The sequence below is a fragment of the Podarcis filfolensis genome (assembly GCF_964270895.1).
Source record: "Podarcis filfolensis genome assembly, chromosome: 3".
NCBI classification, from domain to species: domain Eukaryota; kingdom Metazoa; phylum Chordata; class Lepidosauria; order Squamata; family Lacertidae; genus Podarcis; species Podarcis filfolensis.
The window spans coordinates 37714764-37728492 of NC_139606.1; the positions used below are offsets into that span (position 1 = coordinate 37714764).

A 13729-nucleotide genomic window follows, 5' to 3' on the forward strand; every position below is an offset into this window, starting at 1 on the left:
CCCCCCCCCAGTGCTTATGGTTTTTGGCGTTTAGAACATCCTAACATTATGCCTCAATTCTGCCCTGGAGGGATTTTTGCCACTGAATGAAATTAAAGAAAATGCTCTGTTGAATCAAACATTCTTTCTACAAATATATAAAACTAGTTTAAAGGACTGCAAGAACTACTGCTTCCATCTGGACACTCTGATGTGTTTGTGTTTCACTTTGCAAAGAAAATGGGTTGTATTCAGATTGACCTCAGGACTGCCACTTCAAATTTAGAGTTAAGAGCCTGAAGCTCAATCTTTTCCTGCTCATTTGAATTGGTTTCAAACAGTCGTTGCCCCTAAAGCAAACAATGTACTTGGAGCCTTGTGGGCAATACTTGCAAGCTGACCTTATGCCTATCCATGATGGTAAGAGGCAGCTGGGAAAGAGGGTCATTTGGTGGCTATATGCATCCACGGAAATTCAGAAGCCTATTTGCAGATACTTTGCTCCTCTTCAAAAAAGCAACAACTAACTATCCTGGACGTAGATGCTATAGTAAGTTTTTGGAGGACTGAAAAACACTGAGGACTGCAGTGGCTCTCCTCCAGTTCCACAGGGCTATTTATTTTCTGGACCCTCACACCAATCTGACTTTTGACCCAATTATGGCACTCTTACAGCCTTAGTTGACAAGACTTTGCCTAGAGATTGATAGGGTAATTGCACACCATTGATCTCATTAGATCGTCAGCGCCATTTATCATGAAGTATTGAAGATTGACAGAGATTTGTGGATCTGCTCCAGAACAATGCTGCTCATTTCCGGCATAAAGGTCAGACAGACAGATATGGCAGGCAAATTGTTCATCATCTCCCCTGGGATCTTACACAGTTCTATTTTACCCCTGCTTCAGGTTCTATATGAATAAGTCATCAATAGGCAAGATTTGACAATAAATTTGGCATGTCTTCCTCGCTGCCATCTAATTCAGCTACAGTGTAACCTTGCTGCTCAAAGTGCTTGGCCATGATGAGACTAGATGCAACTGATATTGAACCCAGACCCGATCTATCATGAGGGAATAGACTGGAATACAAGGTGTCCATTATCTCAAAACTGTAGCTGTAAATAGCCTTGGCTATGCAGCTGTGCTTGGAAGTCCAGGCTACAGGACTGGCATGGACTCCACTCTCTCTTACCAACTCCTATGTTTTGGAAGACCACAAACCTTCTGAACAAGTTCCGGGGAGAGCCTGATGAATGCCTTCCTTGCCTTGAGCCTAGACTACCCACTGGGGTCTTCTGGGACCACCCTTAGTGATGGCCCAGAAGCTTCAGGAGCTACAGAACATGGCAGCACACATTACATTAAATACGGGTTGCCAAGATCCTGTTGCATTGACTCTTTGGTGCCTGCATTGACTTCCCATTCCTCTCCTGCTTTAAAAAGGCTTGGACTCTCTGCATCTTTGAAAACGCTCACAAGACACAGGAGAGTAACCCCTGAACAACCAGAATCGCCTCCTTGACCATACCTTCCAAGTATCAAGTTCAAAGAGTAAGGCTACACCCTTCACTGCCACCCTTTCCCAATGCCATTTGAGTAATCTGTAGCAATACGAAGGTGGACATGGTGGCCCTGCCCAAGCAGCAGCCACTACTGAGTGAGTTGGATCAGACGGTGCCCTTCTATGAGTGGGGAACCTCCTTCCACGGGACTTGGAAGCAGAGGAGGGTGGAAGGGTTTTGCTGATTTCTCCTCCTTGCTGTAGTAGGGCCCCCCTCCCACGCCATGCTCCATATTCCTTTGGCAAAGCGCCCCCATTCCCTTGGAACAAAATTTTTGGGCCATAGGGGAGCAGAGACCCAAGGATGTTCCATTTGCTGAGCACAATTCTAGATATAAACCAGTGCATTCACATTTCACCATACACTTTGCTGCATCAACTACAGCCCCATTCATTTGATTTTTTCCATAGAAGGTACCAAGAATTCATCCTAGTGATTTTTAAAAAAATAATCACATCTCTTTTTAGCTGAACTCCTCACTCAGTTTCTAGAAAATGCTTGCGCTACATCAGATTATTCCCATTAATGATTTTGTGTCACTATAACAGATAGGAGGGGGTCTTCCCCTGAGTGTTATTTTTTTCCGTGTTTTAATTTATTTTTGTTGTCCTTGTCATTCATCAGTCATTATACTCAATATGGCTTTGTTCCTTTTTCCTGTAAAGACAGCAGCTATGCCAGTCAGAAATAATACAATTGTTACTTGTTTTAATCCTCTTGCCAAGCCTTTTAGAGAAGCCTCACTTGTTATTGCACTAATGGCTGCTTCTTAATACTAAAAGCCAACGTACTTGTTTGTGGTTCATTATTTCCCGCACTGTGATCTCAAAAGCCACTCAGGCAAACATAATAAGGTTATGCATTTTAAAATAAGGAGGCAAAGTTTGTTCTACTCTAGTCGTCTGGAAAAGCTACATTTCCTTACTTTTCAACAGCAGAGTTCATGCACATTAATATTGCACCAGGCAGGTTCTGAGATTCATTTACATGCGCCTGCCAACATTCCTTTACATGTACCTTCCATGACTACTCTGCCAGTCAGAGAAAATTTAAAAGCTTCTGTGCATCTGGTCAGTGCTAATGAAATATGTAGAGTACACAAGCAACATAGGAGCAGGCATTGCTTGATTATTCTGCAAATATCCTGCTATGAGCCATGCAGGTTACTTCCCCCACCCCAAGAGTGTTTGGTCCAGTCAAAAGGAACCCTAATTGTCATGCCCGTGGCTTGAGACTAGCACAGCCCTTCACTAATTCCAAGCTAAAGCGTGGGTTGCTTTCCATGACTGTTCATGGCACATCAAGTATTTGTTTTTTCTTCTTCTTCCCTCTCACTCTTAAAAGTGGGGAGCAAGCGACAGGAAAGGCTACGGGAGAGATCCAACAAACTAGTTATGTTAGCACAAGGATTTGTGCTTGGGCAACAGAACTTCCTTTCCCACTTCATTCTCTCAGCGCCTTAAGTCACAGTTATGCATTACCTAAAAAAATTGTGGAGACTCCAAGGAATAAAAAGTCTGTACTCTTACTGTTTGTACAGAATCATGGAACCAAGTTTAAACAGACATCACGAAATGAGTCTCTCATGGAATCACCTTATTTCAAAAAGACACACAAGATATATGACCCTTTCACAGAGTTGGTGGCTGGCTTCCAGTCAAGTTATTTTCTATGACAACAAACGTTAAATGAAGCCAGAAGACTTCCCCAAAGCTTATTCTTTGAAATAAACTTAGAATCTTGGAATTTGTTCTTTGAACAAAACCCTACAAGTTGTTCTTAATGATTTTGTTTCAGCAGGTATTGTATTGGCTAACTTTGTCCCTATCAAATTTTGATGAGAAAAAAAAAGCATATGGAAGGCACTAGCATCTTTTGAAGGTACATATTAACTGAAATATAGGGTAGGAACACACACACAAAGAAATTCAGAGTGATGCTGCTGAAAGATGCAAAAACATTAGAAAGCCAATGAATGATGAAGCCTTAGAACCAAGCAAGCAAACAATAAAAAGAATTAAAGGCTGTTTTACATATTATCTTTGGCTCTCAAAGAAGAAAGCCACTGTTCTAAAAAAAAAATCTGAAGGATATATTGGGAGATTGAGGAAGTGGTGGTGGACTCTGCAGTTGCAACTATGCAACAAAACCAGTGTTTTGTAGCAGCAAAGTGAAAGAGAAAAATATGGACCCATTTGGAATTGTGAGCATAGCTCAGATAAATGTCATTTAAGCTTTATACAGGTAAGAAGAACCTAGGAAACTGAGTGTCAGTCGTGGAGAGAGAAGCACAGGTATTTTTAGACTACCTGCAAGTTCATTAGAGAGATACCAAAAGTGTGTAAAGCAGAGAGACTTTGAAGCACAATATACCTCCTGTTCTTTTCAATGGAAAGACCAAAAAAAGAAAGTTTTCTCCTGAAGTAAATGGGTCATTCTGCATGCAACAGCTTATACAGACCCCTGCATACTTGAGATGCCTATGAATTAAACTTCTTTAAAAACTCATTGATAGGCAAAACATGAAGCCCTCCCAATTGTCACTGTACCCCAACTCCCATTATACCTGATCACTGGCTATGCTGGCTGTGGCCAAAGGGAGATAAATCCGGTTATAGAAAGCAAAGCAGCATAGAAAAAGCTGCTTTACTATACTGTGATAAGACAGGAAATTAAAGAGGCTGTGATTTCTCCAAAAGCATGCTAAACTCAGCATTTTGCTTTCTTGTAAGCCACTGTTTTGAGAACAGAAAACAACACTTCTATTAACTGGCAATATAAGTACTAACCGGGGTTAAACCAAAACATCTTAATGTCAAATATTGAAACAATGATCAGCATTAAATATTTCACAAAATATTCACTGAGCCAATATAGAAAAGTGCTGCAGCCAGGAAAACTAATTCACAAATATTTGGCTTGTTTAACTGCAATCATTTAATGAATGGCAGCTAAGTCAAGGAACAGTAAAGATTACTTATTTTGTAATAACGTTTAGGTTACAAAAATATGGAAAAGATACATGTCAGTAAGATCCTGATTAGTTTATTTTACAAAATGATACAGGAAAAAGTCTTTGCATGATTTTAAATGTTTATGCATTGCATTTAGGTATAACTGAACAAAATGGCAAGGGATACAAATTTCAACAGTTATTAATTAAAAAAAACTCCATCAAAATATTTAAGTTAGGGCATAGCAAATAATAGTAACTAACTTAGGTGTTTAATTTTTCAACTTATTTTAAAATTCATATACTGTTAAGTTTAGACCATGGAGAAAGAATAAAGTTTTGCCTCTCTCCGCTTTTACAGAGAAACATCTGGATATATTCATCAAGATAATACTGCTGTCTCCAGCCCACCCCTGCCATGAATAGCAAGATTGAGAGAAACATTGATCCTCTTTCACCTGTCAGTATCACTGTGCATAGTAAGAGCTAAACCTGGAGATCCCACATTCATTTGAATGTGGAATTTCGTTAACCCTGTTACAATCCCATTCTTCATAACTGGGTTACAGAAAAACCAATGTTTTAATAAGACGAGGCTCTCCCAGGGCACTTGTATTCTACTAGATAATTCTGCAGGAGACAAAGGAGGGAAATGGAAGCCCAGGTGCTGCTCCCCATCTCACTACATCCTGTTCTTATGATTATGATTATTATTTGGCCTCTCACCGAAATCAGCAATAACCCAACATTTGACAATGATGATTACAGCTGCTGTTGTGTAAAATATTTAGTGTGTTCTAAATATTAATTGTACAATCAAAAAGCACTGCACTTTAAACTTGGCGTTCCTGTAAGAAGCATTTATCAATTTGATTATATTAACTTTTCAGCACTGTCAAATTGAATCAGGCATAAAGTAATTTAAAACTCAAGAGCAGCAAAAAGGCAACTAACATAATGACCGCAGAGTGCATATTGGAAAAAAATTATAGTACTGTTTAATCATTCCTTCATAAAATTAGCTCCTTTGTGACTATATATGTACATATTAGCTTAACTATAATACAATAGTATACTTAAAGATTTCATTTTCCACATTGGCAAATATGTGAACTTTTCCGAGAGTGAAGTCCAATGGTGGCATTTTCACAGTTTTAAATTGCATGCTTTAACCTTCAGAACTTATGGGCTGTCAACCATAATAGAGGGATGGCTCGTCATCACTTATATCTGAATCATCTTCATCCACTTCACCTTCAATAACAGATTTTTTCCCTTTGCAGCATGACACAATTAATCCAATTAAGAAAACCTGTGAATTTAAATCAGTATAATGCATTATTGGTGATCAGTTCAAGGGAGTAACAGATTTAGAGTCAGGCCACATTGCTGTGTATCAAATGATATGATAATTGCAATTATGTTAAAAGGTTCAGTTGGATTTATAATGACCTCCAAATAAGTTTACTTACTGCAATGAACGCCCAATTGCCAAAGTAATATGCAGCACTGAAGAACCAAAACTGGTGAAGGAACAGGTAAGTCCGAGTAACAGTGCATTCATCTGGAAGAAAAGAAAAGAATAAAACTTAAAAGTGTGTGGCAAAAAAATGTTATTAATTTTAGTGAATACACTGCTTTAAAAAGTCACAACTGCTAAAACATGCATGGGTTCTCTTAAAAATAAAAGACAGTTACTTTAAAATTGAAGGTACCACTATCACATAAATTTATTAAGTACTAAGACATTTTTTTTTATTTCAAAGAAAAATCAATGTTCATATTTTATACCAATACAGACAGTTTTGTTTGATCAAAATCTTAGAATGCATTTACATTTTTCAAAACCTCATATGGACTCTTGCACTCTTGTATTTGAAGTGAATATGAAAATTGAATAAAACTCGCCCCTTCCTATGAAAAGTGTTCTGGATTTTTTTTATTGGACATTGCTAGGAGATTACAATAAGGCCCAGCTACATCTCACAAGCAAGATTTGGTTTTTTAAAAAGGTAAAGGGACCCCTGATCATTAGGTCCAGTTGTGATCGACTCTGGGGTTGCGGTGCTCATCTCTACTACCTTCCTAAATTAAAGGGTACAATCAGCAGAACCAAGTGACACCTACCAAGTGTTCTACTTTCTTCTGCTTCCTTCCTTTACTTACAAATTAAAGATATGCATATTTTCTTACAATGGCTTTCAAATGAAGTTTACACATACACACTTGTTCCCAATTAAGCCATTATATGGGAAGAAAAATAACAAACTGTGCTATAAATGAACTTGTGGGGGCTCCCATTTTTAACACACCAACATGATTTCAGACCCCAAGCTATTGTTAAGCTACAACTTCCTCCATCTCCGATCATTAGGCATGCTGGCTGGAGCTGATGGAGCCTAGAGTCTAAGAATATCTGGAAGGCATCACATTGACTACCTGTCTTCTACGTTAACCATCCTTCAGCATTACTCCAACATGGTTTGTATTAAACTAATATGCACCCAAACTGGTTTCCAAAGCTGCTGGGCAATGTTCAGGGTCATAATGGGTGCAGATGGGGGGGGGGGGAGTAAGAGAGCAGGATTTGTCATGGAAAACAAGAAAAAATTAACTTGAGAATTTATTTCTCGTTTTTGCCTACTTTGCATCTCAACATTGCAGAGGTTTCCCTTAAACTCACCACAACATATTTACTACTAGGATATTTTGCAAAGTACTATTTAGTAGACCTGAACAAGAAGAGGACTTATAATAAGACAACCTGAACTGCTGTTGAAGAAGATTCTGTGAAACTAGGTCAAAGTACAGATGTGCTTCTCAGACTATGCTGACGCAGTGGAGAGCAAAACCCTATGTCTACCAAGCCAGGAATCCCAGCAATATCTGCAGAGGAAGGTGGGGATGTGTTTTCCAGAAAAAGTTTCTCTGGAGACTTGATGACTTTGAACTACAGGAGCAAATATGTAGGAATGATCGTTTGACACATCTGGCTTTGAAGTCTCAGTGAAAGAAGACGAATCCAGAAAAGAAATCTGTTAAGGAGGCTTTCGCAAGGAATACGGAATGCTTTACATTGGTATGAACCATGCCTGAAAGTTGTTAGGGTCTCTTCTTTCAGAAGCGTATTTTAAAATCAGATGTAGAATACCAGATAGGCAACATTCAAAACAGCATTTAGGAGTTACAGTACTGTCCTGAAATGCAGAAGTTCATATATAGGAGCTAAGTCAGAAAGATATGGCACAGCATAATTTCATTAATACATGGTGGAAACATGCTGAAAAAGACTGTTCTAGATGAGCTGTCACTTACTTTTCACATACTGAAACACACCACAGAAAAGTGAGGCTCTTAACAGAAGGCTTAATGTAAGAAAGACTGGTATTTCTCCAACACAGATCTTAGACTGCAAGACTAATACCATTCACATATAGTATGTTATTCAAAACATTTCAAGCTTTCCAATGATTTCTATGTAACGAGCAGTATTAGGCAGAAGAGTGATTTAGTGTAGCAATCACTACAAAGTGGACATTTTCCCAATTAGATCTAATTCAACGCTGCAATTAGTTCTAGAGAACAGATTGGGTATCCCCAAGCAGTTCACTAACTCCTATTCTTGGCAATGCTACTTAGAACAAGTGCCCATTTAGATTAGGGAGAATCAAGTTCTCCTGAATTGCAAATTTCCATAACAGAGTAAATTTTAAACACCTTACACTCGGCAGTTGTGTCAGCTAGCCTTATGCTGTCATTCCCCACCCCCAAGTGAAGAGGGAGATCTGCAATTTTTTTGTGTCTGGTCAATGAACGTGCTGGGCTCCTAAACCAGCTAGCCCCACAAGACCTCATTACTCCATTTCCCAGGATACTTTCAGTATCTTTGTGGTAAGCGGAGCCTCATCAAACAAAGATTTCTGGCATAGTGGTCCTTTCATGAACATCTCACAACTATTTCATCAAATGCAAGCATAAAAATAACACCCAAACGTTCTCGCTACAGAATTTTTGAGGGATGACTAACATAGTAAACTGACCAGGCCTTCTTGGTTGCAGCACCCTGGTTGTGGAATTCCAGCCCAAGGGATGTTCAGTTGGCATACATGTGTGTATGTATTTGTGTATATATGAGAGAGATTTAGGTGAGCAGTTAAACCTTTTTGTTTTGCCAGGCCTTTGAGCAGCATTAGATTCTTGCCTGCAAAATAGGTTTGGTTTTGCTCTATTTTGTAATGCTCCCCATTTCTTTCCTATTGTATCGTATTGTTTATTGTGTATATTGTATTGTATTGTATTATTTGGTTTGCAAGACAAACTGAGAGCCATTTTGAGAGTTGAAAGGTGAAAGACAAGTGATTTTAAAAATAAAAGAAATCTAGAAAAGACAAAACCAAAATATAGGCATAGATCTAACTGGTCTGTGAAAAAGGTTTCCTACGTTGTCAGCCACTATGGCCAATGTGAGAAAAGGAAATAAAACATTTAATTAGTAGATCAGGACAGCACATTTTTAGCACCATCTGCAACCCCTCCAGCTGCTCACCTGAATTAAAGAGTAACAAACAGACCTACAGATGGCTCTCTACAGTAATCTGACTAAACAAATTATAGTAGAAATTTTGGACCTGTTTGACCTTCATGAAATATCATAATGAAACATGACACTCGTTCAGTACCTTAGCTCTACAGTTACAATGTCTTTGTTACTTCTCTAGAGCGGCAATAATATTTGCCAGGCATTATGCAATACAATTCACGTCCTGAATTGAATTGTTTATTATGGTCACACACACCAAGAAAATTAAGTACACAAATTAAAAATACAGCTTGTAAAAACAGATGCATATAAATATACTTCTCTCTCTGAAGAAGCAGTAGCAGCAGCTAGCAGTAAATTTCTCCTGATCGGCACTGAATGAGAAAAGTTTTTGCAACCCTACCAGCAATACAAAAGTAAGCATCCCTTAAGCAGAACAATACAGGCTCTTTGGGAGATTTTCCTGGAAGAGTTCTTCATAAACTGTACTATATACACTCACTATATAAGTTACAGTGCAGAGGAATATGATCAACAGAATCTATTGCTCCAGCTCCACAAAAACAAAACTGTTCATTAACCAGGATCATGTTGAATTGCCAACTTAACAGTGCAAAAGGCAGTACATTAAAATGAGCAAAGATAAATGCTCTCCTAAATGCAGAAACAGTTAATGTATGAAGATTCCATAATGTGAAGTGTATTAAGGTATAGAGGATTTGTTAGCTGCAATTCTCAGATACTGTGGATCAAAGTCTACTAATCTTTAAACAGAGAAATGGACGTTCTTTAACCTATAATTTCCCAAAACTTCAGGAGAGAGGCCCAGCCTAAATGTCTTCTTTTCCATCTTTCATCCACTGACTAACAAAATAGTCTGAGAGCAAAAAGGAGAGAAAACTATCAATTTGCAATTTATTATTGAATGACTCTGAAACTGACAACACATATTTCTGGTAGAAGCACAAGTTCTTCTATGTCATAAATATACCAGTGTTAGGGGATTTTATTGTGCGGTGGGAGATTATCTTTTTTTCTTTTTCTTTTTGGCTTTCTGTCTGTACTTGGGATAGCTGCTCTGTCAAATTCAATAAAAATCATTTGAAAAAAATATGCAAGTGTTAAGTGTCTAATTTTAGCAATTAATTTTACAGATTGTTAGCTAAGGATAAAGATGCCAAAGAGTCGTTATTCCATATTTTTTAGTCTTCAAGTTCTGCTAATGTTTAAAGATGTAGAAAATACACTTCAGAGCAGAAGCGAACTGGAGTGGAAGGTGACAAGGGGTGGGACCAGATTAAAAGAGCATACTGCGGCCCAGCAGGTAGAATGAGTAAGAAACCAGAAATGCAGCGCATAGATGAAATAGTTCTCATCACTTTTTCACTCATTTGAATAAAAACATGGCTTTTAGAAACTTAGCTGGTCAAAGATTCAGCTTAGAAAGGAAAGCCACCAATTCATTGCAATGCCTCATATAGAAAAAAAGAATGGGGTCCACCTAAAACATCTCAAGCACTCCAAAATGAAATTGCTCATTTTTCAACAACAAATATCAATTTGTCCTCAAGATCAGCCTTAGTACCAGAGGACTAGAGAGCAGCCAAAGTAGCATGGGGGTGCATGAAATTTCACGCAAGTTAACTTAATGTCTCAAACTAGTGGAAAGCACTATTAAAGATAAAATTATCAAGCATATGGAACAGTAATGAAACTGTGGTCCTTCAGGTATTACTAAACTTCAGCTCTCACAATCCCAAATGGTTGACCATGGTGGCTGGAGCTTGAGGGTCAAAGGTTCACCATCCCCAATACAGGAGAACAATTAAAATGTGTTTAGACAACTGTATGGTGCCCAGGACTATCAAAGGCTACTAAGTCATGATGGCTGAGCTCCCTCCTCACCTTGGTACCACCTCGCCTCTCCAGCCAGCTTCTCGGCACTCAGTGACTCAGGAGCTGCCAGCTCACCCAAGACTTACCGTATAAATCCATGTACAAGACAACCTCCAATTTTTGACTTAAAAAATGGGGAGGAAACATTGTCTTGTAGACAGAAAAATACAGTACATTAAAGTCTGTGGAAGACCTTCAAATAGGTATTCAATGTTGCTAAGTTAAATTTCAGTGGTTCTGATAGAAGTATATTTAAGGTACTTTAACAATGTGTTGGGAGTAGAATCCAAAGTTGTCTTACTTGCAGGGGCATCTGCATCACAAACTTTAGGCACCCACGTTGTCACATTTGTCAAGTGTCCATCCACTGTCATATTACTCTGTGTGGAGAGAAGATTATTTCATTAAACAGTTATAATATGAATACTACAGATACATGATTTATTTTGTTTTGGCACAACAGGCTACAATAATTCTTTCCTTAGTTTTGCTTGTGAATGGGGTATTTGGGTTTCATTTACTATCAGAAGAACCACAACTAAATTTCAAATTGTTAATGTTATTAAAAGTTTTGTAAAGCAATCTGTAAGTTATTTATTAATTAAGACAGAAACACAAGAATCATCACACAATTTCAGGCAAGGTCTGTCCAAAGAGGGTGCCCGTAAAGCAACAAAAAGACAACATTAATATAAAATGCCAACTTAAAATAACCAAACATTTCTAAAATCAACTGTCCTGTCAATCAAGACAAGTATCTGCTTTAATTAACTAATCAGGATTCTTACTGTCCCTGGAATGCTAATATATTTTAGACCAGGGCAAAAGAGAGCTGTGTGAATGCCACAGTTCCATTCAAGAGCAGAACGCCGTATTATGTTGCTGAAGCTAAACAAAAGCAAATACTGCAAGTTCCTAGCCCTTATGATTGCAAAGATACTCTTGAAAGTGCACAGGCAAAACCTTGTGAAATTGCAACTGACTAAATTGATGAATACAACTACCAGTGTTAGCAGCAAAACATGCTGCATATAGAAAAAGAACAAACTATGCAAAATTATTGCAAAAGTAGTATTCCAGACTTGCCCAACCTGGTGACCACCAGATGTTTAGGTCTACAGATCCCCATCAGCCCCAACTATCACGGTCAATGGTCAGGGATGATGGGAGTTGAAGTCTAACACCATCTGGAGACTAACAGATTGGGAAAGAGATAAATATATTGTGGCTCAGGCCACAGCATTTATTGGAACAGAATGTGAGTTGCTTTACTACAGAAACCAATTAAAATAAAACAAGCAAATAATATACACTACTACCGTGCAATGTCCAATACATAGTTGTCATGGCATAGGTTCAGCATGGCCCCAGCTCAACTCAATTAACTGTGCTGCTAGAAGCTGCTAGAAGCCAGTTGAATGATGCTGTGAGCTTGATCTGTGCTGAAGCAGTTCCATGGCTCCTTCAATCTGTTCCAGACTCAGCCCAAGCTTCCAGCATGTGTCCTTTGTGTTTTGGCATCACTTTTTTTAACCAGTGAAAATACTGTTGCTGTCATCCGTCTATCTCAGGATGCAGTGGAAGAGTGCAGGGATCCCTGGGAGTCCTGCCTTCTTCCATTCTGTATACATGACCAAGCCAGTGTGGATGTCACTGAGACAGAAGTGTGAACATGACGGGAATGTGGGCTTGGGAGAAAGTAAGTTCTTCTATAGACTGAATATAAGACCTACTAAAACACTGTATTATTCCCACTTCAAAATGTACCTCATTTCCCCCAACACACAACAAATCTTACCAGAGATTGGTACTTTTGGCTTCCGTACATAACATACTGAGGGGCCAAGCTGTATATCATGTAGCTGGTGTGAAGAACAATCAACAGCAGTATCATGCAGAGAAAGAGAAGCGCCTGTGGCCTTGTCCTCCCCCGTCTGATCTTGTACAGCTAAAAGCAAAAACATTAATATGAATTCCACCAACATTATGCCTTGGGCAGACCTGGTCTTTTATTTTAAAATATTTCTGTGACACCTTTCCGAGACTTAAAGAGCTTACAAAACTTTTTAAGAACAGGATTTCTATTACTGAAGTACTAATTTTCTTGATACTAATTTTCTTGATACTTGGTGCTTCACATTCAGCTTGTACTAATCATTATCATTCCTACTTTTTTATGTAGTGCAATAGGAGAACAGAGGAAGCTGCCTTTACACTGTGTTAAGGCTATTGGTCCATCTAACCTAGTTTGGCCTATTCTGACGAGCAATGGCTTTCCAAGGACTCAGGAACAAAGGCCTTTCCATTTTCCATTACCTATCTAATTTTTTCCATTTTTAAAAAATTGAAGATGCCACAAATTGAATTTGGGATCCTTAACATAGAAAGCAAATGCTGTACCATAAGAAATAATAATAATAATACTACAGCTGACACTGTAGTGGGTGGAGGAGTTTAAGAAATGTCAAATTGTTTAAACAACTGCTGTTTACGATCTAAAAACAGCCAAGCAGAGAGAAACAGGGGAAAGAAAGAATGATGAGAGGCAAGAGAAAACTATGGCAAGGGAGGAATGAAAGCAAATGCTAGTACCTAAAGTTCAAGTTATTGTGGATGGGGAATCTATCAAGGGGCTAGTTACATCAAATACTTCTCACTTTTATTTATTTTTACAAGAGATGATTGAAAGTGGGGAGGGAAGAGGGACAATTCCACACAGGTGTTTTGGGAGGGAGTTCAAGACAGAAGCGCAGCAAGGGAAAATTGATGGAAGTCATCTGCAGGAACAAGAGAACC

At 38.5% G+C, this 13729-nt stretch overlaps 1 protein-coding gene across 1 annotated transcript in view; it reads right to left on the bottom strand.

Moving 5' to 3' along the window:
- Positions 1-4457: 4457 nt before the first annotated feature.
- LMBRD1 (LMBR1 domain containing 1) overlaps positions 4458-13729 on the bottom strand; it is a 45942-nt gene continuing 36670 nt past the window's right edge. The window contains exons 13-16 of the mRNA XM_083607295.1: positions 12732-12881; positions 11235-11313; positions 5970-6061; positions 4458-5809 (exon numbers count right to left, since the gene is read on the bottom strand). Of these exons, the coding sequence (XP_083463421.1) occupies positions 5690-5809; positions 5970-6061; positions 11235-11313; positions 12732-12881 (441 nt within the window). The 3' untranslated portion in view covers positions 4458-5689. The remainder of the gene's footprint in view (positions 5810-5969; positions 6062-11234; positions 11314-12731; positions 12882-13729) is intronic.